Here is a 25,452-nt window from a genome sequence, read left to right as displayed (position 1 = left end):
AGTCTTTTTTGAGTTTCAACCCTATTTCCAGTCTTCTCAGAATCCTCTTCAAGGGGAGAGTAGTGGGTTGGAAGAGAATTCTCATTCTCCTTTCTTTTTTGTTCCCATTTCATCACCTTCCACTACTACTAGCTGTAACATTCCGGGTCAACCTAGTGAGACTTCCACTGTGCCAGTTGCTTCTCCAGATTCGGCTGATGCTTTTGAAGGTTCCAGTAAACAAGAGAAAGAGATACTTACATACAGTAGAAGGAAGAAGGCCCCTCAACCTCATGATTGCAACCAGTTGATCTCAGATCAATCTGTCTCTGCAATCCAAGGTAATTCTGATTCACTCAATTCAGATTTGGATCTTCCTATTGCTCTCCGTAAGCCTATTCGTTCTTGTACCACTCGACATCCCATAGCCGATTGTGTTTCTTACTCACACTTATCCCCTGCCTATCATTCCTTTGTGTCTGTTCTTTCCTCTGTATGTGTCCCTTCCAGGTATTCAGAGGCGGCATCTGATCCAAGGTGGAAAGAAGCCATGAATGAGGAGATGAAAGCCCTAATGAAAGCAAGGACATGGGAATTGGTGGACCTGCCAGAAGGGAAAGGCACTGTTGGGTGCAAGTGGGTATTCACAGTAAAGCACAGGGAAGATGGGTCAATTGAGAGATACAAGGCCAGACTTGTGGCAAAGGGATTTACACAAAAGGAAGGAATTGACTACAAGGAAACCTTTGCCCCAGTAGCAAAGCTCAACACAATCAGGGTTCTACTGTCACTAGCAGCAAAATTCTCTTGGGAACTTCATCAGCTGGATGTGAAGAATGCCTTCCTAAATGGTGATCTTCATGAAGAGGTATTCATGGAACCCCCACCTGGATATGATGTTGGAAAGAAGGTATGTAAACTAAGGAAAGCATTATATGGTTTGAAGCAATCTCCCCAGGCATGGTTTGAGAGACTTTGTTTGGCCATGAAGAAAGTAGGGTACACTCAGAGCAGTGCAGATCATACATTGTTTACAAGGAGACAGGATGACAAACTTACAACACTCATTGTGTATGTGGATGATATGGTGATTACTGGAAATGATGTGAAAGAGATGAAGAGGCTGAAGGAGTTCTTAGCTTCAGAATTTGAGATCAAGGACCTGGGAAATCTGAGATACTTTCTTGGAATTGAAGTTGCTAGATCAAGTGAAGGAATCTACATATGTCAAAGAAAGTATGTGCTAGATCTCCTAGAGGAAACAGGCATGATGGGGTGCAGGCCAGCAGATACTCCAATAGAACCAAGCCATGGATTACAAGAATCAATGGGTGAGGAATACTGTGATAAGGAAAGGTACCAAAAGTTGGTAGGAAAATTGATATACTTATCCCTTACTCGGCCAGACATTGCCTATGCAGTGCATGTTGTCAGTCAATTCATGCACTCACCAAAGACCCCTCATATGAGAGCAGTGGAAAGAATCCTCAGATACTTGAAGACTTGCCCAGGGAAAGGAATTCTATTGAGAAAAAACAACATACTTGAAATTGAAGCCTACACTGATGCTGATTGGGCAGGGTCCGTTGGAGACAGAAAATCAACCTCAGGTTACTGTACATTCTTGGGAGGAAACCTAGTCACATGGCGTAGTAAGAAGCAGAATTTTGTGGCTAGATCAAGTGCAGAAGCAGAATACCGGGCTATGGCACACGGGGTTGCTGAACTCTTATGGCTCAGGACTCTCCTTAATGAGCTTGGTATCAAGACTGAGGGTCCTCTCAAACTGTATTGTGATAATAAAGCTGCTATCAACATTGCCAACAATCCTGTGCAGCATGACAGGACAAAACATATTGAAATTGATCGACACTTTGTCAGAGAGAGAATTATTTCAGGAGAACTTTGTGTGCCTTATACTCCATCAGAGATGCAGATTGCAGATGTATTAATTAAAGGGCTGGCATCAACGAAGTTCAGGGACATACTTGGCAAGCTAAACATGATTGATATTCATGCTTATCTTGAGGGGGAGTGTTAGAATGTTAGAGTGATGTTCGGCTGATAAGAGTTCTTATTAGCCCATTCTTATGTTTAACTTATCTTGTAACTGGGCTTGTGTTAATGGGCCTAATCCTGTTTAATGATTTAAGTCATCTGGGTGTCCTATCACTAATCAGGGGCATCCCAGTAATTTCTTGTACCTTGTACTATATTCATCTATAAATAAAGGACTGGTTGATTGGATAGTACAGTTCGACATTCTCTTCAGTTCTGTGGTTCTCTTCTCTTCCTTGCTACTTCGAGTTAGCTCTTCAGATTACATGCCCATAGAAATCTTATTCTATATGACTGAAACTATGTAATAAGCCCTTCCATTGTGTTCAACTCAACATGTTGAGAAGGACATGTTTGAGGTTAGAATCAAAATTGAGAGTGCAAAAGTATGGAATCTTCCGTTAACTTTTTATTCTATGTGAATATCCAAGTTGGAATATGCATCTTTGTAATCCACATTCATAAAAAATTGCAAGTGAACTAAACCACAAACTATGCATCTAGTTTTTGTTTTTCGACCCATTAGTACACTTTTTAAGATGCAGCTTAATGTTAGATTTGGCTGGGCTGATTTCCTTTCTTTCACATGATATTGAGTTTTTAACCATAAGCCTTTGAAGTCAAGTTCTAGACTCATATATATGGGTTGGGTCTTCAACCCTCCAAGTTTTTAGCAAGACCCCTACTCCAATATGCAACTTAAGGAGACTCGGTAAACTTGAGGCATAAACATGCAGAATAAAGCTTAGGTGTACCTGTCTTGGCTGAAATTTTAAATCCTGGCCTTGACACTTTTTCCAGGATAGCAACATCCAGGATAGCAATATGGCCGAAGGGATTGCCAAGTGTTACTTTCCATCTTGAACATGTCATGTAGCCTGTCATGCACTATATTGTTAAAAGTTGACATATATGGGCATGTGGAATGGAATTAAAGCCATTCTCTCATGGAAGTGCCTTATAAACAATAATGCTATGGATGCAAGCTACATTGGGCAATGTGGTAGCTATTATGCTAGGCCATTCCTCTCCTTTGACAAATTTCTGTCTGAGACAGCCCTTTTAGAAGTTTTTTTAGGAGCATGGGTGGGAGGTTATATCCTAGGTTGCATTTAACCGAAGTGGATGACATTCATGGAGGGGAAAATTCTAGGGGGCATAAATTTCCTTCTAAGTTCTGTGAGACTGAACAACTCATAGTGAGGTAACAAAGGAAGGGTGCTCCTGTCTAGTGGTTGTGGTGGTAAGGGAATATAAACAATATAATCATAATTGGGGGTATTGAAGGAGGGACATTAAAGAATTTCTCTAGTTATGATGTACTCCAATAGCCTGGAAGAGTGGGGGGAATGCAATTCAGGTGGTGGAGTTCTGAAGGTCTATTAATTCTCATAGATAAGTAGGCAGGGCTTGGTTGAATAAAGTTATATCTGAATGTGCTCATATTAGGAATCAGTGTTGGAACTTGGAGGGTTTAAGCCACAGTACCTGTATATATCTGTATTTGGTATTTCTACTAGACCTCCTTTTCACATGTTGTAGAGGATGGACCAAGGGAGTAGGTGACAATGAAAAAAATCCTCAAAGGGTCAGAGGTATCAGTTTCTTCTCAGGAATCCTTTTTTTACATTTGGGGAACAGGAGGAGGTTATCAACTGAAATTGGTTAAGACTGACCTGATGGTTTTTGAAGATTTTGAAAATCACTATAAAAGGATTTGATTCTTCTCTATGGGGAGGGAGTGATGCTCAATAATTTTATTGATTGAATGAGATAGATCTTCTAGAGCTTAAAGTCTAGAAGGCTCATGAAGAAGGTACTTGTTATGTGCCTTAGGAGAACTCCCCCCTAAAAGCTAGCTGTTAGAGGGAGGGAACCCAAGCACATATATACCCCACAACATCATCCCATTCTACCGATGTGGATACCTCACATTAGCATCCCATACTACCAACATGGGACAAATGGATCGTAACATCCCACCATGCTTCCGCAGTCCTGGCGCCCACGCAGGCTGGCTTTGCACTAGTCCACCTAGTCCCTGCTGAACACTGCAATACCGGTGTCACCACCTGCGCTGCACGATTGCAACTGGGAGGCATAGTGTAGGCTCTGATACTATTTGTTATGTGCCTTAGGAGAACTCACCCCTAAAAGCTAGCTGTTAGAGGGAGGGAACCCAAGCACGTATATACCCCGCAACAGCATCCCATTCTACCGATGTGGGATACCTCACATTAGCATCCCATACTACCAACATTGGACAAATGGATCGTAACAGTACTAAATATTGCCTCCCTCTCTGGTGATGAGAGTTTGGTGACCGGTGATATGTTTGATTATCCTAACAAGTATTTGGTAGTTTCAACTTGAGTAGCCAGAACTTAAAGAGGTTCTGGAAAGGGTTTTTAAGAATGCACACTGATATTGTTTTTTTAAGATGCTAGTACTTTATGGTACTTGTCAGTTGATTAAATCGTCCACACATTCTTCTTATACAAACTGAAGCCCATATACTCTCCACCCTTTCCAAGATTTCAGACAACTGTGTGACCAGCTTTAGGTTATCATCTTCATCTAAGCCCTGTCCCAACTGTATGGGGTCAGTTACTTGAATCCTGTTTTACCATTCCATTCTGTTCAGTGCCATATCAGTCGTTAAATTATGAGCACTTAAATCATTTCTTATCACTTCCACCCAAGTCCTTTTCAGTTTGCCCTTAGCTCTTCTAGCCTCTTCAACTTATAACAGGTTACTTTTTTTCTAACAGATTCTGTAGATGGTCATCTATGCACGTGACCAAACCATCTCAACCTACTTTCTCTCATTTTATCACCTATTGGAGCTACTCCTAGGTGATAATGGCCTTAGATAAAAATGAAGTTCTTCTATACGTAGTTGATGCAGGAGCATCTGATGATGGCTACAATGGGTAGCCCTGAATCATGTGCAATGTGGCCATGAGAAATCAAAGACATTAATTAGGGTATCTTGTTCTTTCCAAAAGTAGTTAATCTATTAGCTTTTCCTAGGACTATTAAGAAAGCAAGTGCTAGAACTTTAACTAGTCATTGGTAATTGTATTTGTTTTGGAGCCAGATTTTCCTTTTTTTTTTTTTGATCAATAACAGGAATTTTTCATTAATTGAAGATAAGATACAATGAAGCACCACAGAGAGAGATAAACTCTCTTAGCTCTCTCCGAGGTGATATCGGAATACATAACTTACAGCATAGCCCAGAACATCTGATCCCTTCCCACCCCTTTGCCAAAGTATCAGCAAAAGCATTTGCACTCATTTTTACCCGCTGCAGCTTGATCTCTATATTTTGAATTAAGCATTTGAACTTTCTTCTTTCATTAATAAAGTTCCACCAACCTATCTCTTCTCTTTGCAGCCAGTTTACTACCAACATTGAATCCCCTTCAATAATCAATCTTCTAATGTTCAGCTCCTTCACCTTTTGAATTCCTTCCATCACTGCCATGATTTCAGCCCTTAATGGATCTCCACACCTATTGGGGCTGAGTATAGAGCAATAATTCTTCCCTCCTCATTCTGGAAAACACCTCTAATGCCTGAAGGACTCAAATTCCCCTCACTACTTCCATCGAAATTCAACTTAACAAACCACAAGGAGGTGGGAACCAAATCAACCTAATAACAGCTTTAGGGAGAGAACAATCTGCCACCTCCTTCTTTCTAAGCAAGTCATTTGTGGAATATCTTCAAAGCTGCTCAAGTACTTGACCCACTGGATTAGTCTAATTGTAATGGCCTCAATGGTCGCTTCTCTACTTCCATGTTCGAAAAAAAACTCTTTGATTTCTCTCTTCCCATATTGTCCATCCTGCATACTGCTGCCCTTGTACACCTCCGCAGAATTCTCCCCCTTCTTTTCCTCCAACTAATAAAAGAAGAATTGAACAAGCCTTGTACATTTGGTGGGGGGTTCACCTGCACCCAAACAAAGAGAAAACCATTCCCAAATAATAGAAAGTGTTGAGTTGGGCTTAGTTGTTTTTATTCTTACTTTAAGTTATTTAGTTAGGAAGTTGTTGGGCTTTAGGCTCATTAGTTTATGTTTTTAAGTTGTGACTGCTCAACTACTTTAGTAGCCGCCCTACTAAGGGCATTCTTGTAATATCTCATCCTTTAAGTTAAGTATAAATTATAATGAGGGGTTGGCGGCTAGGGTTAATCTAAGAATCTTGGTTGACTTCCTACTCTTTTCTTCTCCTCTTTTCTTCTCTACTGTTGAAATCTTCATCTTCTTCTTTCCCTTCACAAGGAATTCAACTAAATCTGCAGTTAGTGATTTCTACTTTGTATTAGAGCAGGCCGAAGATTCCTTGAGTTGTTTTCTCATGCAGCCCTAGATCGGCTGATTGCATGGTGATTTAAGAGGCTGATCAAAGATCTCAGGTAAGCCCAGTTTTTGGATTTTTTGGTGGATCTGTTTGCCTTGTAGCCGGTCTGGGGTTTCTCATCAAAATCAGGAAAAACTGGAGAAAGGGGAAGAGTTCTGTTTCTGTTGGACTCTTCAATTTTGACCTAAGAAGTGGCGCCCTAATTTTTTGGGGTTCCTTGGAGTTTTCTGTAGGGGCGGTTCAAGGCCTGCTTGATTTGGAGGCTTCTAGAGAGCGGTTGCCTCTTCTCTCTCTTCTCCCGTTCCGTAGAAAATCAATCTTTTGTGGGAAGACAGTCTAGGACACTAGAAAGGTGGTGTTGGTTCCAGAAGTGTTTCGTTTGATCTTCTTGCATATTTTCAGTTATTTTCTTTGCACTTTTTGAGAAGCATGGAGGGTCACGGAGTTGAAAATAAGCCCGAGAGTGAAATGAGACCAGCGAGAGGAGGTGCTGGAGACCTTTTTGGGACTGGGACCATTACTACAGTTAGGTTGGATGGTGCAAATTACTTAGAATGGTCATAATCTGCAAAGATGGCCATTGGTGCTCGTGGGAAATTAGGGTATATCACTGGTGAAGAAGTGAAACCCGAAACTAGCAACTCTCGGTGGGTATAGGAGAACTATATGGTGATGATTTGGTTGTTTAATTCCATGTTGCCCCATATAAGTAAAAATTTTTTATGGGTAAATACAACTAAGGAAATATGGGATGGGGTTGCAGAAACCTATTCATAGAGGGAGAATGTTGCTAGGGCTTATCAGTTGAGAAGTTAGATTATTTCTACAAGGCAGGGAGATAGACCTGTTGCAACCTATTTTTCAGCCCTTAAAAACCCTGTGGCAGGAGATTGACTATTTAGAGACATTTGCTTGGGAAACCACTAAGGATGCAGCTACCTATCAGAAACATCTAGAGAAGTATAGGGTGTTTGAATTTCTTGCTGGCCTTAACCTTGAGTATGATATTGCAAGACAACATCTTCTTTCCAGGGACAGTGTTACCCTCTCCCAGGCATATGCCTTTGTGTCAGGGGAGGAGAGCAGGAGAGATGTGATGAAAAATCCAATTTTTGATCAGTCTGCCATGGTGAGTATTGTGAAACGTAAACAAAGTGGAGATCGGGGTGGCAGTGGAATCAAGAAGGAAGATAAAAGAGATTTGATTTGTGACTATTGTAAGAAGCCTGAACACATAAGAGATACTTGCTGGAAGATTCACCCACATCTTGTGCCGAATAGACTGAAAAATAAGAAGGTAAATGCTCACATGGCAGTTATTGGTGACATTTCGGCCCCTCCTACTACAGTTGCTCTGGAGTTTGTTGTAGCTGCTGCGGTAAGGGCCGAACTTGAGAGGTATGGGCAACTTCTGAACCAGTGGGATACAGCCAATTCCAGCTCAGCAGCAAGCGGACAGCAAGGTACAGGTGGTATTGGTGGAGTCCACTCTACTTCCTTTGCTCACAAAAGTAGTTCACATGTCACTGCTGAAAGGGATGGTAGAGTCCATCGTATGGACGCCAAAACAGTTGTAGAATAGGTGGGCGAATTTCAAAAATTTTCTACTTGCCTTTCAACTAGGAATCACATTCCCTAATTTTAGAATCAAGATTCAAGGATCCTATTTGAACCAGAACCGAACTAGATCTGAACCAAAAGTGAAGGGGAAATTATACCTGATCCAGAAAAAAAGACTTCTCCCAAAGTTGGTGTTCACGCACAAAGAAGGAACCAAGATCTGCTCCTACTGAAGATGACACAACAACTGTGGAACAGAAGAATCCTTTGGATGGCAATGAGCACCAAACCGAATCAGCCTTTCAATGGCAATGACAATAAAGGCTGATATCAAGAACTATTCTTGATCTTTCTCTGACAGAGAAAACGAACTGTGACAGATGGGTGGCGGCTGCAATAGGAGGAAAAATAGAGAAATAGATGGGGAACTACTTTTCTTTTCTCTAGGGTTTCTGAGATCCTATCTCACAAAACTGCAGAGTGTGTTCTGTCTCCCTGGGGTTCGAATTCATGTAATTTGAATGGGGCTTCTTCCGGTTGCTTAATGATTAAGAAAGGATTTCTTGATCATATCAGGAGTTGCCCCTTATCCAAATCTGTATTTGGATTAGGACTCTTCTTAATCCTATCTGCATATTAGATAAGCTTTTGGGCTCATCCTAATCTCAGATCTGCCCCTTAATAATGACTGATCAAATCAACCCAGTTTGAAATGGGCTTTAGGCTCAATAAGGTTATGTGCTCAAAAGTCTTCCAAACTCCTGCCCAGTTGGGCTTCTTTGTATGGCGTGGGACCCCAAGCATTGATCTACACACCAGCCACATGGGTTCAGCCCAACCTCTGTTACAAGGCCTGGCCGAATTCACTAGAGAGCCCAGTAAACCCCCTGAGCCCATCATATGGACCCTATGGGCCCAACACTTACACTAAGTGGTCCCTGGGCCAAGCCATCTTATAAAAACCTAGGGACCGTGGGCAGGTGCAAGATTAGCCCATCAGGTGTTATCCCAAATGGCCTTACACTTAACCTCTCAGCCCATAATGATCAATCACTGCCCGACAAGAGAGGACCTCTCCCTCGGCTGCAAGGAACAATGCTGCACTCTCTGCTTACATGGATCTCGGGAATTAAAACCATTTGCAAACATTTTGAAACCATACTTAAATATATGTCATATATATAAATTTTGCAAAACAAAATTCCAACGATTGAAATCAATTGCCGGCAGTTTGGTTTCCATCAGAGAGAGTGCATCCCCGATCATTACCTTTGTCCGACAAAGGGGCTGATCCCGTCACTACGATCACCCACTCAGATGAATTCTTAGACTGTCCCAACATACCTAGGTTTTGACCCTCGCTAAGGATCTCACTGATTGGCATATCAAAGACAACCTAATTCGACACCTAGTGCAGTACCATAATCGGCTCTAGGGATCAGGTGTAATTTTCCAGTTTTGCCCATCAATCTCCAAGGTCCAGGGCAATACTGGAAATCTGGTCCGGTTCAAGGGTTCAATTAATCCTACATTGCATGTGCCAAGGGTCTCACCCTGGCGGCTGAGACAATCCACCCCAACAGTTGGCAGCACACCAGTGTTAGCCTTGGCAGGATAAATCTTTCCAGACTTATCCAACGGCTGTGAACGTTTAAAACCAACACGTCTCATTAAGTGTCCATTTTTAGAGTCTTACATAGAAGTATACCACACAACATGAATTAAACATGTACTTCATTTATTTACATTAAATATCAAAAGTATATCAAAATTGATTGAAGCTAAGGGCATACAAAAACTGTACAACAACTCCCATTTACACTTAGGTCCAATCTGGTACAAGCCTGAGTCCCATACTTTCCATGTGTTTCTCAAACACCTTCTGTGTGAGTGGCTTAGTTAATGGGTCTGCCACATTATCTGTTGATGCTACCTTCTGAATCAGGACGTCCCCTCTACCAACGATCTCCCGCAGTACATGGTACTTCCTCTCGATGTGCTTTGACTTCGAGTGGGCCCGAGGCTCCTTAGCCTGGGCGATGGCTCCATTGTTGTCACACAACAATGGAATGGGTGATGTGCTGGACGGAACCACTCCTAATTCGTGAACGAACTTCTTCATCCACACAGCTTCCTTGGCAGCTTCACTTGCGACAATGTACTTGGCTTTGGTTGTGGAGTCTGTCCTGGACCCCTGTTTGCTACTTCTCTAGCAAACAACACACGATCCTATTGTGAAAACATACCCAGATGTAGACTTTCTATCATTTGGATCCGATTGGAAATCGGCATTAGTATACCCCAGAATTTGCAGTGAACTACCATCGAATACCAGACAAAACTCTTTTGTCCTTCAAAGGTATTTAAGTATGTTCTTCACAACTGTCCAATGCTCCTGCCCTGGGTTGGCCTGGAACCTGCTTACAACACTCACCGCCTGAGCAATGTTAGGGCGAGTGCACAACATGGCATACATGATGCTCCCTATGGCTGAGGCATAGGGAATGCCTTTCGTGCCCTCAATTTCCTCATAAGTCTTGGGAGACATCTTCTTGGAGAGAGTGACTCCGTGCTTGAAAGGAACGTTTCCTTTCTTGGAGTTTTCCATGCTGTACCTTTTGACAATTTTGTCAATATAAGCAGCCTGGGATAATCCAATTACTCGCTTCAATCTATCTCTATAGAGTCGAAGACCTAGTATATAAGAAGCATCTCCAAGATCTTTCATGGAGAACTGCTGCGAAAGCCATACCTTGACCGAAGTCAACATTCCTACATCATTCTCAATGAGTAGGATATCGTCCACATATAACACCAAAAAGGTGACTTTATCCCCACTGGACTTCCTGTAAACACAGGGCTCATCCGGATTCTGCTCAAGGTCAAACGATTTGACGATAGAGTCAAAACGGATGTTCCAACTCCTAGAAGCCTGCTTAAGTCCATATATGGATCTATTATGTTTACATACCATGTGTTCCTGACCAGCAGCAATGAAGCATTGCGGCTGTTGCATGTAGATATCTTCACTAAGATCTCCATTCAGGAACGCGGTTTTGACATCCATCTGCCAAATCTCGTAGTCATGGTATGCTGCTACAGCTAGCAGGATCCTAATGGATTTAAGCATGGCCAGGGGCGAAAAGGTTTCCTCATAGTCGATACCTTCTTTCTGAGAGCCGGTATGTTACCATGGATGTTGCCTTTTTTGAATCCACATACTTCTTCTCAAAGAATCCTTCTCAAGGGGAGTGTTTTGGGGAAGTGATTCAGTAGTCTATTCCTCTCCTAGTTCCAGTCCCTATGTCTACTCCTGTGCTTGACTTTCCTGTGTCACCTACCTTACCACCTCCTTTGCGTCTTGCTTCTCAGCATTACTCACGACAGGACTTCACAGGGAGGTTGATTCCACTACAACATAACTCACATCACTTTCTGTTGGTTCTTTGGAGACTCTAGATTTAGTTGACATGGATTCAGGTATTCCTCTTGATCCCGCTACTATTTCAGTTCTTTTTGATTCTACTAATTGAAGGGATGAGAGATCTATCCCATGGACGCCCAAAGATTGCGGAATAAGGGGTGAATTTCAAAATATTTTTTCTCCCTTCAACTGAGAATCACATTCCCTATTTAGAAAATCTTATTTTCAAGGATCATTCTTGAGCCTTAAATTGAACCAGATCTGAACCAAAAGGAATAGGAGAGAATTGTACCTGATACGGAGAAGTAATATCTCCCAACGAAGGTGTTCACGCCCAAGGAAGGATCCAAAGACTGCTTCCGCTGAAGATGGCGCAGTGTAGGATGAAGCAGAATCAACAGTGTTCATCCCCAAGAACTCTATCCTTCGTAAGAATCGGTAGAATGGTACGTGAGCATAGCTTCCTTTTCAATCATTTCTCAAAGAACTGATGTCAAGGTCCAATCTTGACTTCTCCCACAACTGGAGATCGAACTGGCAAACAGGGCGACAAGAACAGGGAGGCAGTGAAGGGTTGAGAGATCCATCCGATGGACGCCCAAAGATTGCGGAATAAGGGGCAAATTTCAAAAATTTTTCTCTCCCTTCAACTGGGAATCACATTCCCTATTTAGAAAATCATATTTTCAAGGATCAATCTTGAACCTTAAACTGAACCAGATCTGAACCAAAAGGAATGGGAGAGAATAATACCTGATACGGAGAAGCAATATCTCCCAACGAAGGTGTTCACGCCCAAGGAAGGATCCAAAGACTGCTCCCACTGAAGATGGCGCAGTGCAGGATGGAGCAGAATCAGTAGTGTTCTTCCCCAAGAACTCTGTCCTTCGCAAGAAACAGCAGGATGGAACGTGAGCACAGCTTCCTTTTCAATCATTTCTCAAAGAATTGATGTCAAGATCCAATATTGACTTCTCCCACAGTTGGAGATCGAACTGGCAAACAGGGCGGCAAGAGCAGGGAGGCGGCAAGAGAGTATTCGCAGGGTGCAGAATTCTCTCTTCTTGATTTCAGCACTAAAGAGGATCTGATGTGTTTCTTGGTCTCTCTCTCTAGGCTGCTGCCCCCTCCTTCCTTTTGTTAACTTGAAAAGATGAGCTCCTAATCCCATTAGGAGGTGCTTATTCAAATCATATTTGGATCAGCCTTCTCTTCTAGTGATAAGGTTAAACCCTTATCTTATCTGCAGATTAGATTAGCTTTATCCTAATCCCATTAGGAGGTTTCTAGATCTGAATCACATTCAGATCTGGACTCTCTGAGTGGATAGGATTAAGACCCTATCCTATCTGCTAATGCATCTCAGAATTTGTCCCTTTAATTAACTAAATAAATAGCCCAGTTCGAAATGGGCTTTAGGCCCATCAAGCTTATGTGTTTACTTAACCTTCCTAACTGCTGCCCAGTTGGGCTTCCTTGTATGGCGTGGGACCCTATCATTGATGTACACATCAGCCACCTGGGTTCGGCCCAACCTTTGTTACAATGCCTGGTCGAATACACTGTTAAAGACAGTGCGCCCTCTGAAACCCATCGAATGGGCTCTATGGGCCCAACACTTACCCTAAGTGGTCCCTGGGCCAAGCCACCTTGTAACACTCAGGGACTGTGGGCAGATGCAAGATTAGCCCATCAGGTATTATCCTCAATGGTCTTACACTTAACCTCTCAGCCCATAATGATCATACACTGCCCGACAAGAGAGGACCTCTCCCTCGGCTGTAAGGAACAGTGTTGCATCTCCACTTATATGGATCCCGGGAATTAAAACCTTTTTGCAAACATTTTAGAAATCATATTATATATATTTTTATATCTCATATAAAATATACTTCGCAAAAACAAATTTCAACGGTTGAAATCGGCTGCCGGCAGTCTTGGTTTCCAACAGTGAGAGGGCATCCCCGATCATTACCTTTGTCCGACAAAGGGGTTGATCCTGTCACTATGATCACCCACTCAGATGAATTCTCGGATTGTCCCAACATACCCAGGTTTTGACCCGCTAAGGATCTCACTGATTGGTACATCAAAGACAGCCCGATCCGACACCTAGTGTAGTTTCATAATCGAGTCTGGGGGTCGGGTGTAACTTTCCAGTTTTGCCCATCAATCTCCAAGGTCCAGGGCAATACTGTAAATCTGGTTCAGTTTAAAGATTCAATTAATCCCACACTGTATGTGCCTAGGGTCTCACCTCGGTAGCTGAGACAAGCCACCCCAACCGACTTGATGGCACCACAGTGTCAGCCTTGTCAGGATAGGTCTCCCAGACCGACCCATTGGTTGTGAACATTCTAAACTAACACGAGTCTCAATAAGTGTCCAGTTTAAGGGTATTACACAGAAAATACCAAGGGAACATGAATCAAATATGTAATTTTATTCATTTACAATAAACTCATAAAGTACATCAATTTTGATTGAAGTTAAGGGCATACAAAACTGTCTAACAGCTCCCATTTGCACTTTGGTCCAATCAGGTACTAGACGGTGTCCCATGCTTTCCACGTGTTTCTCAAACACTTTCTGTGATAGTGGCTTTGTCAATGGGTCTGCTACATTATCTGTTGACGCTACTTTCTGAATCAGGACGTCCCCTCTACCAACAATCTCCCACAGTACGTGGTACTTCCTGTCGATGTGGTTCGACTTCGAGTGGGCTCGTGGCTCCTTAGCCTGAGCAATGGCTCCATTGTTGTCACACAACAATGGGATGGGTGATGTGTCGGACGGAACTACTCCCAACTCATGAATGAACTTTTCATCCATACGGCTTTTTTGGCCTCTGTTTGGTTACTTATACAAGGTGACCAAGGTTCTATGTCCAATGTGAATATGTTAATCTGGAAAGTTGTGGCTATTTTACTGATAGAATGTGAGTCTATGACAGGATATGGGTGGTTCTAAAGTTTTTTGGTTAATATTGGATTTATTTTTGTCTCTATTAGCTTTGGCACAATTAGTAAGGGATATTCGGGATTTTTCTGGGAGTTATCTGTATCTGAATTTTTCTAGTGGGTTTACGTTATCTTTAATGCAAGCAGGAATCAATTCTTGTTAGTTTATTGAGTTTTAATCACCCTGTAGAGGGTGATATGATCCCTTATGTTGAATCTATATACACAATTCTTGTAATTAGAATTGGTAAGTAATGATTTGGTGAATAAAAGTCTGGCAATTTCTGGTTGTAACTTGGCACTTCTTCTACCTCTTCTCTAATAAATTTTGATATTTTCTTCTCTTCTTTCTTTTATCTGCATCTCTCTAATACAGCAACTGTCTTCTTTTCGCAACAATATATTACAGTCTAGTCATCTGTCTTCAATCTTTTATAATTAATTTTTCATCTTGCTCTCGTATTCCACTCTGTGTAAATTGGTCTTGTCATCACTTCTGCTGTGCAATTAAGCAGAGGATATTGAAATTCTTTTGTCATGGACCTTGAAATTCTTCTGAATAGTTACTATTTCAGGTTTTACCTTTAAATTGTATATGAATTTGGCCATATATGGTCATAACTGTAGAATGAAGGAACCCAACCCTTATTAAGTAATCCTCTATTTATTGAGATGGACTGTTTCCTAAATGCCCAAGAAGGACCTTAGAAAATAAAATGGCCAATTCTGGTTTATCCAGAGGTACCAATACCATAAAGTCTATATTATATATCTATATCGTGTATTTGTTTTACGATTTTCATCTTTTCATGGAAAAAGTGATTATTTGGATCGTCAATGAGTGATTAGAAAGATAGTTAAGATGAGCTCTGCCTACACGGGTTATTTGATGTTTGGGTTTACCATCAGAATAGACTAATGTGCCAGCTTCGTTGTTTAACATTTTTTGTTGATTGAGGTAGTCAGCACAACATCTGAGTAAAGAATGACTTTGCAGAATTTATTCTTCATTGAAAGTCCACTTAAAAAGTAAGATCATGATCATATTCTAATCTGATTTAACCCTTTTTGTTTTTTTATTGAGCAGGTAATTTTTGACTTCCGCTTCTTGGCACTTTTGGCTGTTGGAGGTTCATTGGCTGGGTCCTTGTTGTGCTTTCTCAATGTACTTCTTTTTGCAATATTAACCTATTTCTGCATTGTGATAGAAATCCAAAAACGTTCTTTTTTTTTTATCTTGTTTTGATTGATAAAGCATGGACTTGATTTTTCATCAGTTACTCAAGCTTGATTTGGCATTAAACTAGGAGAACATCAGCATTGACAAGATCCATAGTGAGTGGCCATTACTTGGTGTAATGATAAAATCTTGGTTTGGCAAGCATGGCAACACAGATTCGAGTCTGTGGAAAGCTACTTTCTGCGAGAAAAAGCCAAAGGCTAGGACTGTATCCAGTCTACCCCTTCCAATTCTCCAGAGAGCTGTGGGACCAACATTGGGTAATGGCCTTAGGCAAGATCCCTAATGTCTTTTAAAACTGGATATACAATAATTGAATTATGCACTGGCGTGTCATGTAGATAAGTTTTTCACCAACATCTCTCTCTTTTGTGGTGTAGTGCACAGTTTGATCCTCAATATTCTTATGAGGCACAAATATAAACTCTTTGCACGTAATATTCTCATAAGACATTAATTCTGCATGTTTTATGATTTCAAATTGTTTGTTCTCTTCCCATTTTGGTTTTCGGAGCTTTTAAATTGAAAATTTTGTAATGTGGACCTGCATGAGTGAACAACATTGGACCATGCCTATGGTAGCCACGCTTTTTGAACTCACCAAAGGCATGGGTTCAGACTTAAGGGCTTAATAAAGATTGTACAGGTTTTATCAAATAGAAAACATATGATGGGAAACTGTATCACCTTATAGAATTACTAGTGGCTAACTTGTAAATACTTTGATTCACACTTCCCTATAAGCTTAGGTGAATGAAAAAATAATAACTAGTTCTTTGTTGATACAAATACTGAGCAATCTTTCAGGGTGATTTTGTCTTTGGAGTGGAGAGGGTACGAGTAGTGTTTTTCCTTTTCTGTTTACTGTTTCGGTTGTAGTGTTTTTTGTATTAACCTTAGGAGTGATTGTCGAGTGTGATGTAGTGGATTGGGGTGGTGGTAGCTTCTTTTCTCTTGGGTGACTTCTGGTCACCTTTCTTGTATTTTATTTGGTCTTTTTAATAAATTTTATTTTGTTACTAAAAAACAAAACTCTTCCATCAATTGGCTTCTATTAGGATTCATATTTTGAGATTTGATCCATGTAAAACTTCAGGTTCAGACCAAATTGATTCCTAAAGTTTGGAGTTTCATTACATGGTTAATCTTTTGGTAATATCTGGTGTTAATAGTAAAAAACAGGAACTAAGTGTCAATAATCGTTTGATCCCATGGAGGCATGTCTAATGCTACTTGTACATGTCCAGTTTGGGATATATTTTTTCATATTCATACGTATTGATCTTTGTGTTATTCAGGGTTGTGTTTACATTGTTGATGCATATAAGGTTTATTGGACATGCTGTCTCAAAGGGGTTCACACAGGGCAGATGGTTCTACGATTAGTTGAAGCTATTGGTTAGATTCCCAACTTCACTTTCTTAATTGTCTTATTTTCTTGTTCTCAGTTTATTGTTTTAGTGGTTTAGATAAGTCCTATTCAAAGAGAAAGAGAAAGAGAAAGAGATAGAGAAAGAGATAGAGAAAGAAGAAGAACAAAAAGGAGAAGAAGAAAGCTATTGAACTAGAGAGTCTAAAAACCCCTCCTAGTCAACCATAATCTCTATTATATTAAAATAAGGGTACAAAGTCAAATATACCCCTACTTAAGTATGGAACAAGAGAAAAAAAAATAAAACAAAATTGCCACATCACTCTGCTACTTAAACTATAATGAAAAGGCTAAGTTACCCTTACTCGACCAACTCTAACACTCCCCCTCAAGCTGGAGAATATATGTCATATGATGTTAATATATAGTTTACTCTCCCTGAACTCAAACCTTTCGTGAACAAGTCTGCCCATTGATCACCTGAACTCACGTTCTTTGTGCTTCTCTCTCCAGTAAGGACTTTCTCCCTCACAAAATGGCAATCAATCTCTATGTGTTTTGTCCTTTCATGGAAAACTGGATTAAATGAGATGTGGATTGCACAACTTGGTCGTCACAATACAATCTCAGGTTTGCTCATTGAGAATCCAACTTCTTGCAGAAGATTTTTCAGTTATACTAATTTACATGTGGCGTGTGCCATGGCCTTTTATTTAGCTTCAACACTACTCCTTACTACAAGTTGAAAAACAGTTCTAGAAGTATGGGACTGTGCAAGAAATCAGAAAAACAAACAAGAGAAGATAAGAAAATGAGAGAGTGAGAGAGAGCTGCGGCAAGAAAGGTTAGAGAATGAGAGGTTCGAACTAAACCTCCCTCTAACACTCTAATACACTTTTATTAAGTTAGTCTTTGAGTAATTACAAGAGAAGTCTTTGGTTGGACAAGAAATTACAAAAAAAGAGCATAGAAGAGTATGGGCCCAGAATAAGGCCATTACAGAGAAGAACATAAAGATAACATAGAGTAACAACCTATGGGCCATTCGGTCCATTTTCTCTACACTCCCCCTCAAGCTGAGCATAGATGTTAATCATGCCCAGCTTGCCAGTGTCATGCTGAAGCCTTGCCTTGGGAATACCCTTGGTGAGGAAATCTACCAATTGTCCTTCAGAAGTAATGAATGCAAGACACACTTCACCCGAAGAGACTCTTCTCGAATAAAGTGTCTATCAACCTCAATATGTTTAGTTCTATCATGTTGTACGGGGTTGTGGGCAATGTTGATGGCAGCCTGATTATCACAGTACAACATCATCGGCTTGTCATAATCAATCCCGAGTTCTTCCATCAATGACCTTAGCCGCAACAGTTCAGAGACTCCATGTGCCATGGCCCTATATTCTGCTTCTGTTGAGGATCGGGCCACAACTGATTATTTCTTGCTCCTCCAAGAGAGATAGGCAACTCTAGGATAGGAGCAACTATAAGATCTGCATATGAGCTAGAAGCTGGAGGAGGTGCCGGTGTTTGTTGATGAGTATACACATGCTAGATTGGTGGTCGTTTAGTAGGAATTTGCACTGGAGGAGGTGAAGACTCAGGTATAACAGGAATAGCTAGAATGGGATCACCAACAGGAAGAGGAAGAGGGACCAATGGTGAAGAGGCCGGTACATCAGGACCTGGGAAGAACGGCACGGACTCAAAAAAGGTGACATCAGGATAGACAAATGACTTCCGAGTGATAGGATTGTAACACTTATACCCTTTCTGGGTTCGAGAATAGCCGATAAAGATACACTTAATAGAATGTGCATCCAACTTGTCTAAACTAGTGCCCAGATTGTGAACAAAACACACACACACAAAGACCTGGGGAGTTAATGGAAATGGAGATAAAGTGGGGAACAAAATAGAAAAGTGAGATCGACCATGAAGGATGGATGAGGGCATCCGATTAATGAGGAAACAAGTTGTGAGCATTGCATCACTCCAAAAACACTTAGGAACATTCATATGATGAAGGATAGACCGAGTAGTTTCAAGAAGATGACGGTCCTTTTGTTCAACCACCCCATTTTGTTGAGGGGTGGATGCACGTGAGGTCTAATGAATGATGCCATGTTGTTCCAAATATTGTTGAAAGGAAGTAAGAAATTATTCTTTGCTGTTATCTGAACGAAGAATTTTTATTGGAACACCAAATTGTATACGTATTTCAGCATGGAATTTTTTGAAAAATAGAAAACAATTCACTTCTTTCTTTTCAATAAATAAATCCATGTCATCCTTGAACAATCATCAATGAAAATGACAAAATACTTGTGACTATTATAGGACTCAATTCTGATTGGACCCCAAACATCTGAATGGACTAAAGCAAAAGGACACACCATACTACTATCGACTCTAGGACTAAAGGAAACCTGATGGTGTTTCCCATACTAACACGACTCACACTATGATGAGTTGTTGCTCACCTCAGGAGTCTCTTCGAGGGAGACCCTTCCTCCTAATCAGAAATGAAAAGAAGAGAGAGAGAGAGGGAGAGGATTCAATCATGCTTCATTCATTTGGCCATCCCATACTAGTAATGATTTCAGTTACAAAATATCTCAACAAAGTCTGAGCTCTAACAACAAACTCTGATCTCTAACGAATTCATGTAGAGGGACCAACTGACTTGTTGCTTGTTGCAGTTGGGTGTTGAAACTGCTTGCGTGCCTTCTTCCTCAGGTAGGTGCGGGTAAGTGGAGGCCTGGGCCTTGGGTTCGGATTTGGGTCTTGGTTCCCAACAGTTTCCACTCCCTCAAGATGAGCCTTGTCCTCAAGGTCCAAATCTGGAAATTGATTTTTTAGCTGCAAATACAGTTCCCACGTGGAGTCATGGAGGGGAAGCCCAGTCCAAGTTACTAAGGCTTCCTTCACTATGTTCTTCCCACGATGGACCCAACGGTAATCCAATATCTTGGCGGGTGTGAGGGTAATACCTCCTTCCTCTGTAAATGTTAGTAGGCCACTACTAACTTTGGTTGTATCCTCCACCGACTTCTTAAGAAAGGAGATGTGAAAAACTGGGTAGAGGCGAGCTGTTTTGGGGAGGTCCAGTCGGTAGGCAACATTGCCTATCTTCTCAATTATCTTGAGTGGCCCAAAGTAGTGAGGAAAGAGCTTATGCCAGACCCTTTTTGCTACTGAGGACTATCGGTAGGGCTGTAGCTTGAGGTAGACATAGTCCCCCACTTGAAAGTCGATGGCTGAAGGGTTGAGAGATCCATCACATGGACGCCCAAAGATTGCAGAATAAGGGGCGAATTTCAAAAATTTTTCTCTCCCTTCAACTGGGAATCACATTCCCTATTTAGAAAATCACATTTTCAAGGATAAATCTTGAACCTTAAACTGAACCAGATCTGAACCAAAAGGAATGGGAGAGAAAGATACCTGATACGGAGAAGCAATATCTCCCAACGAAGGTGTTCACGCCCAAGGAAGGATCCAAAGACTGCTCCCACTGAAGATGGCGCAGTGCAGGATGGAGCAGAATCAGCAGTGTTCTTCCCCAAGAACTCTGTCCTTCGCAAGAAACAGCAGGATGGAACGTGAGCACAGCTTCCTTTTCAATCATTTCTCAAAGAATTGATGTCAAGATCCAATCTTGACTTCTCCCACAGTTGGAGATCGAACTGGCAAACAGGGCGGCAAGAGCAGGGAGGCGGCAAGAGAGTATTCGCAGGGTGCAGAATTCTCTCTTCTTGATTTCAGCACTAAAGAGGATCTGATGTGTTTCTTGGTCTCTCTCTCTAGGCTGCTGCCCCCTCCTTCCTTTTGTTAACTTGAAAAGATGAGCTCCTAATCCCATTAGGAGGTGCTTATTTAAATCATATTTGGATCAGCCTTCTCTTCTAGTGATAAGGTTAAACCCTTATCTTATCTGCAGATTAGATTAGCTTTATCCTAATCCCATTAGGAGGTTTCTAGATCTGAATCACATTCAGATCTGGACTCTCTGAGTGGATAGGATTAAGACCCTATCCTAACTGCTAATCCATCTCTGAATTCGCCCCTTTAATTAACTAAATTAATAGCCTAGTTCGAAATGGGCTTTAGGCCCATTAAGCTTATGTGTTTACTTAACCTTCCTAATTGCTGCCCAGTTGGGCTTCCTTGTATGGCGTGGGACCCTAGCATTGATTTACACATCAGCCACATGGGTTCGGCTCAGCCTTTGTTACAAGGCCTGGTCGAATACACTGTTAAAGACAGTGCACCCCCTGAAACCCATCAAATGGGCTCTATGGGCCCAACACTTACCCTAAGTGGTCCCTGGGCCAAACCACCTTGTAACACCCAGGGACTGTGGGCAGATGCAAGATTAGCCCATCAGGTATTATCCTCAATGGTCTTACACTTAACCTCTCAGCCCATAATGATCATACACTGCCCGACAAGAGAGGACCTCTCCCTCGGCTGCAAGGAATAGTGTTGCACTCTCCACTTATATGGATCCCGGGAATTAAAACCATTTTGCAAACATTTTAGAAACCATAATATATATACTTTTATATCTCATATAAAATATATTTTGCAAAACAAATTTCAACGGTTGAAATCGGCTGTCGGCAGTCTTGGTTTCCAACAGTGAGAGGGCATCCCCGATCATTACCTTTGTCCGACAAAGGGGCTGATCCTGTCACTATGATCACCCACTCAGATGAATTCTCGGATTGTCCCAACATACCCAGGTTTTGACCCCGCTAAGGATCTCACTAATTGGTACATCAAAGACAGCCCGATCCGACACCTAGTGTAGTATCATAATCGAGTCTAAGGGTCGGGTGTAACTTTCCAGTTTTGCCCATCAATCTCCAAGGTTCAGGGCAATATTGGAAATCTGGTCCATACATAGAGAGCCTGTTGACCACCACCAAAATCACCGTCTTGCCCCCAGAGGGTGGAAGACCGGTGATGAAGTTCAGGGATATGTTAGACAGTTTTGTATGCCCTTAGCTTCAATCAAAATTGATGTACTTTATGAGTTTATTGTAAATGAATAAAAGTACATATTTGATTCATGTTCCCTTGGTATGTTTCTGTGTATTTCATTATCCATTTTTGCTGATCTGGAGTGAGAGTCTTTTGGTCCAATATATACTTCAAGCTTCTCTGATCCGTCCGGATTGTAAAATTTTGACCCAACAAGTATGGTCGCCATTTATGGACTACCAGTACTATTGCCATAATCTCCTTTGTATATATTGACTGGTTCTGGGCTCTAGTGGAGAGGGCCTTGCTGAAATAAGATATGGGCCTTCCATTTTGCATGAGCACCGCTCCAACTCCCACACCTGATGCATCACATTCAACCACGAAGGTCTCTTCGAAATTTGGTAAGGTTAGGACTGGTGGGCTTATCATTGCCTGCTTTAGAGAATCAAAAGCCTTCTGGGCCTGCTCCGTCCAAGTGAAGCAGTCTTTTTTGAGAAGCCCAGTTAATGGGGTTGATAGTGACCCATAGTTGCGTATGAATCTTCGGTAGTAGCTGGTAAGGCCCAAAAACCCGCATAGGGCTTTGACTGTTTTGGGTTTGGGCCAGTCTTGTATACAATTTATTTTTTCTGTGTCAGCCATGACCCGTCAGCTGCAACCACATGGCCCAAATAATGGACTTTAGTCTGCCCAAAAACACATTTTAAAAGCTTGGCAAACAGTTGATGCTGTTTCAGCAAGCTCAATGTTTGTTCCTAGTGTTGGAGGTGTGAATTCCAATCCTTGCTGTATACCAGAATGTCATCAAAGAAGACCAAAATAAAACGCCGGAGGTAGGGCCTGAAGACATCATTCATGATAGCCTGGAAGGTAGAAGGGGCGTTGGACAGCCCAAACGGCATAACTAGGAGCTCATAGTGTCCACCATGGGTTCTGAAAGCTGTCTTGTATACATCTTCAGAGTGGACCCGGACTTGGTGATAGCCGGATCGGAGGTTCATTTTGGTAAAATACTTGGCTTGCCCCAGCTCATCTAATAGCTCATCCACAACCGTGATTGGGAACTTATCCTTGACTTGATATGGTTCAGGGCCTGGTAATCTACACAAAAACACCAGGACCCATCTTTCTTCTTTACAAGGAGCATTGGGGACAAAAATGGGCTTGCATTAGGCTGTGTCCATCTCCTTTGTATATATTGACTGATTCTGGGCTCTAGTGGAGAGGGCCTTGCTGAAATAAGATATGGACCTTCCATTTTGCATGAGCACCGCTCCAACTCCCACACCTGATGCATCACATTCAACCACGAAGGTCTCTTCGAAATTTGGTAAGGTTAGGACTGGTGGGCTGATCATTGCCTGCTTTAGAGAATCAAAAGCCTTCTGGGCCTGCTCCGTCCCAGTGATGCAGTCTTTTTTGAGAAACCCAGTTAATGGGGCTGCTAGTGACCCATAGTTGCGTATGAATCTCCGGTAGTAGCTGGTAAGGCCCAAAAACCCGCGTAGGGCTTTGACTGTTTTGGGTTTGGGCCAGTCTTGTATACAATTTATTTTTTCTGTGTCAGCCATGACCCGTCAGCTGCAACCACATGGCCCAAATAATGGACTTCAGTCTGCCCAAAAACACATTTTAAAAGCTTGGCAAACAGTTGATGCTGTTTCAGCAAGCTCAGTGTTTGTTCCAAGTGTTGGAGGTGTGAATTCTAATCCTTGCTGTATACCAGAATGTCATGAAAGAAGACCAAAATAAAACGCCGGAGGTAGGGCCTGAAGACATCATTCATGATAGCCTGGAAGGTAGAAGAAGGGGCATTGGACAGCCCAAACGGCATAACTAGGAGCTCATAGTGTCCACCATGGGTTCTGAAGGCTGTCTTGTATACATCTTCAGAGTGGACCCGTACTTGGTGATAGCCGGATCGGAGGTTTATTTTGGAAAAATACTTGGCTTGCCCCAGCTCATCTAATAGCTCATCCACAACCGTGATCGGGAACTTATCCTTGATTGATATGGTTCAGGGCCTGGTAATCTACACAAAAACACCAGGACCCATCTTTCTTCTTTACAAGGAGCATTGGGGACAAAAATGGGCTTGCATTAGGCTGTATCCATCCCTTGTGTAGGAGCTCCTTCACGAGCCCCTCAATCTCAGTTTTTTGGAAATGGGGGTTTCTGTAGAGCCGCATGTTAGTAGGGGCTGCCCCTGGAATTAGAGGTATACGGTGGTCTTGGAACTTGTTTGGTGGAAGCTGGTCTAGGTCTGTAAAGACTTCTGGGAATTGGCCTATCACCTTTTGTATATTATCTTGGTCCTTCTCAGATGATTGGACCTCATTTTCTAGCTTTAGTAAAGGTCCATTACTGTCGTTCCACGCAGAATCACCGGTTAGGGGGCAACCCTCAAAGGTAGCTTTGGCTGCATTGGTTAATACAGATTTGATTGAACCTAAACAACTTCCAAAGATCAATCAATCAGGGGAACCAGACCTAGATTCGATACCTCCGATAGCATTTTCTGCCCCTGTTCCCACTCTGCCAGTTCCCTTTGAGTCAGGTATGCCTGTGGATTTGTTTACTGGTACTAACAAGGGTCCTATGCCTGCGACAGGTACTTCGGCCTCTTAGCCAGAAGGAATGGCCAATGGAGGGGAGAGTGGGAATGTGGCTAAGGGTTGTGGAGAAGAGGAGGGGAAGTCTTTATCAAAAAGGAAGCAGGAAGAAGAATTAGAGAGAATATGGGAGCGGATTTGTGCTCTCTTGGAGGATTATAAAGAGAAAGAAGAGCAAATGGAGGTTACCCCTACAAAATTGGAACAGAAGGAGGGGAATAGAGAGAGCTTTAGAAGTGCTGGAGTAGATAAAAGTAGGAAAAAAAAGAAAAGATCAGAGGTGGAAAGGCTAATCTCAGATATTGAGGGTGATATTGAGTTTAATTGTCGAGGGGAGAGAAGAAAGGGTCTCAAGTAAAGGGGGGTAAGGGTGTTTGGGAGGGAGTTCTACTATTTCCTAATGAAAATCATAAGCTGGAATGTGAGGGGCTTAGGAAGTGCAAGGAAGAGAAGACTAATGAAAGAGATGCTTAGAAGGGAAAGGCCTGATGTGGTTATGCTACAAGAGACAAAATTAGAAGGGATGGATAGAAGGTAGGCTAGAAATGTGTGGAAATCAAGAGGGATTAGTTGGGCTTCAACTCCCTCTTGGGGAGCTTCAGGGGGGATAATTACCTTGTGGAAAGAAGATGTGGTAGAAGCACTTGAGGAATTAGTAGGTAACTTCTCTGTGTCTCTGAAATTCAAAATGGTGGAGGGTGATTTTACTTGGCTGCTAACCAATGTGTATTGGCCCAATAATTACAGAGAGAGGAATGAATTGTGGGAGGAGTGTATGGCATTCAAGGGTTATGGGAAAGTCCTTGTGCTTAGGTGGAGATTTCAATGTTATTCGGTTCACAACAGAGTCAAATAACCCTCATCAATCCATCACTACCAGCA

General features: G+C 41.9%; 1 protein-coding gene across 3 annotated transcripts in view; it reads left to right on the top strand.

The window, feature by feature from the left end:
- LOC148872383 (uncharacterized) overlaps positions 1–25,452 on the top strand; it is a 78,433-nt gene that overhangs the window by 4,697 nt on the left and 48,284 nt on the right. Inside the window, exons 2-3 of one of the 3 annotated variants that reach the window (XM_088969862.1) lie at positions 15,442–15,519; positions 16,893–16,992. In XM_088969862.1, the coding sequence (XP_088825988.1) occupies positions 15,442–15,519; positions 16,893–16,992 (178 nt within the window). Of the gene's footprint in view, positions 1–15,441; positions 15,520–15,661; positions 15,855–16,892; positions 16,993–25,452 lie in introns of all 3 variants that reach the window. The other 2 variants (XM_088969861.1, XM_088969863.1) reach the window with 2 other exon arrangements.

Source organism: Nelumbo lutea, chromosome 2, assembly GCF_056320005.1.
Source record: "Nelumbo lutea isolate HS-2025 chromosome 2, American lotus-T2T, whole genome shotgun sequence".
NCBI classification, from domain to species: domain Eukaryota; kingdom Viridiplantae; phylum Streptophyta; class Magnoliopsida; order Proteales; family Nelumbonaceae; genus Nelumbo; species Nelumbo lutea.
This window is presented reverse-complemented; position numbering and strand designations above follow the sequence as displayed.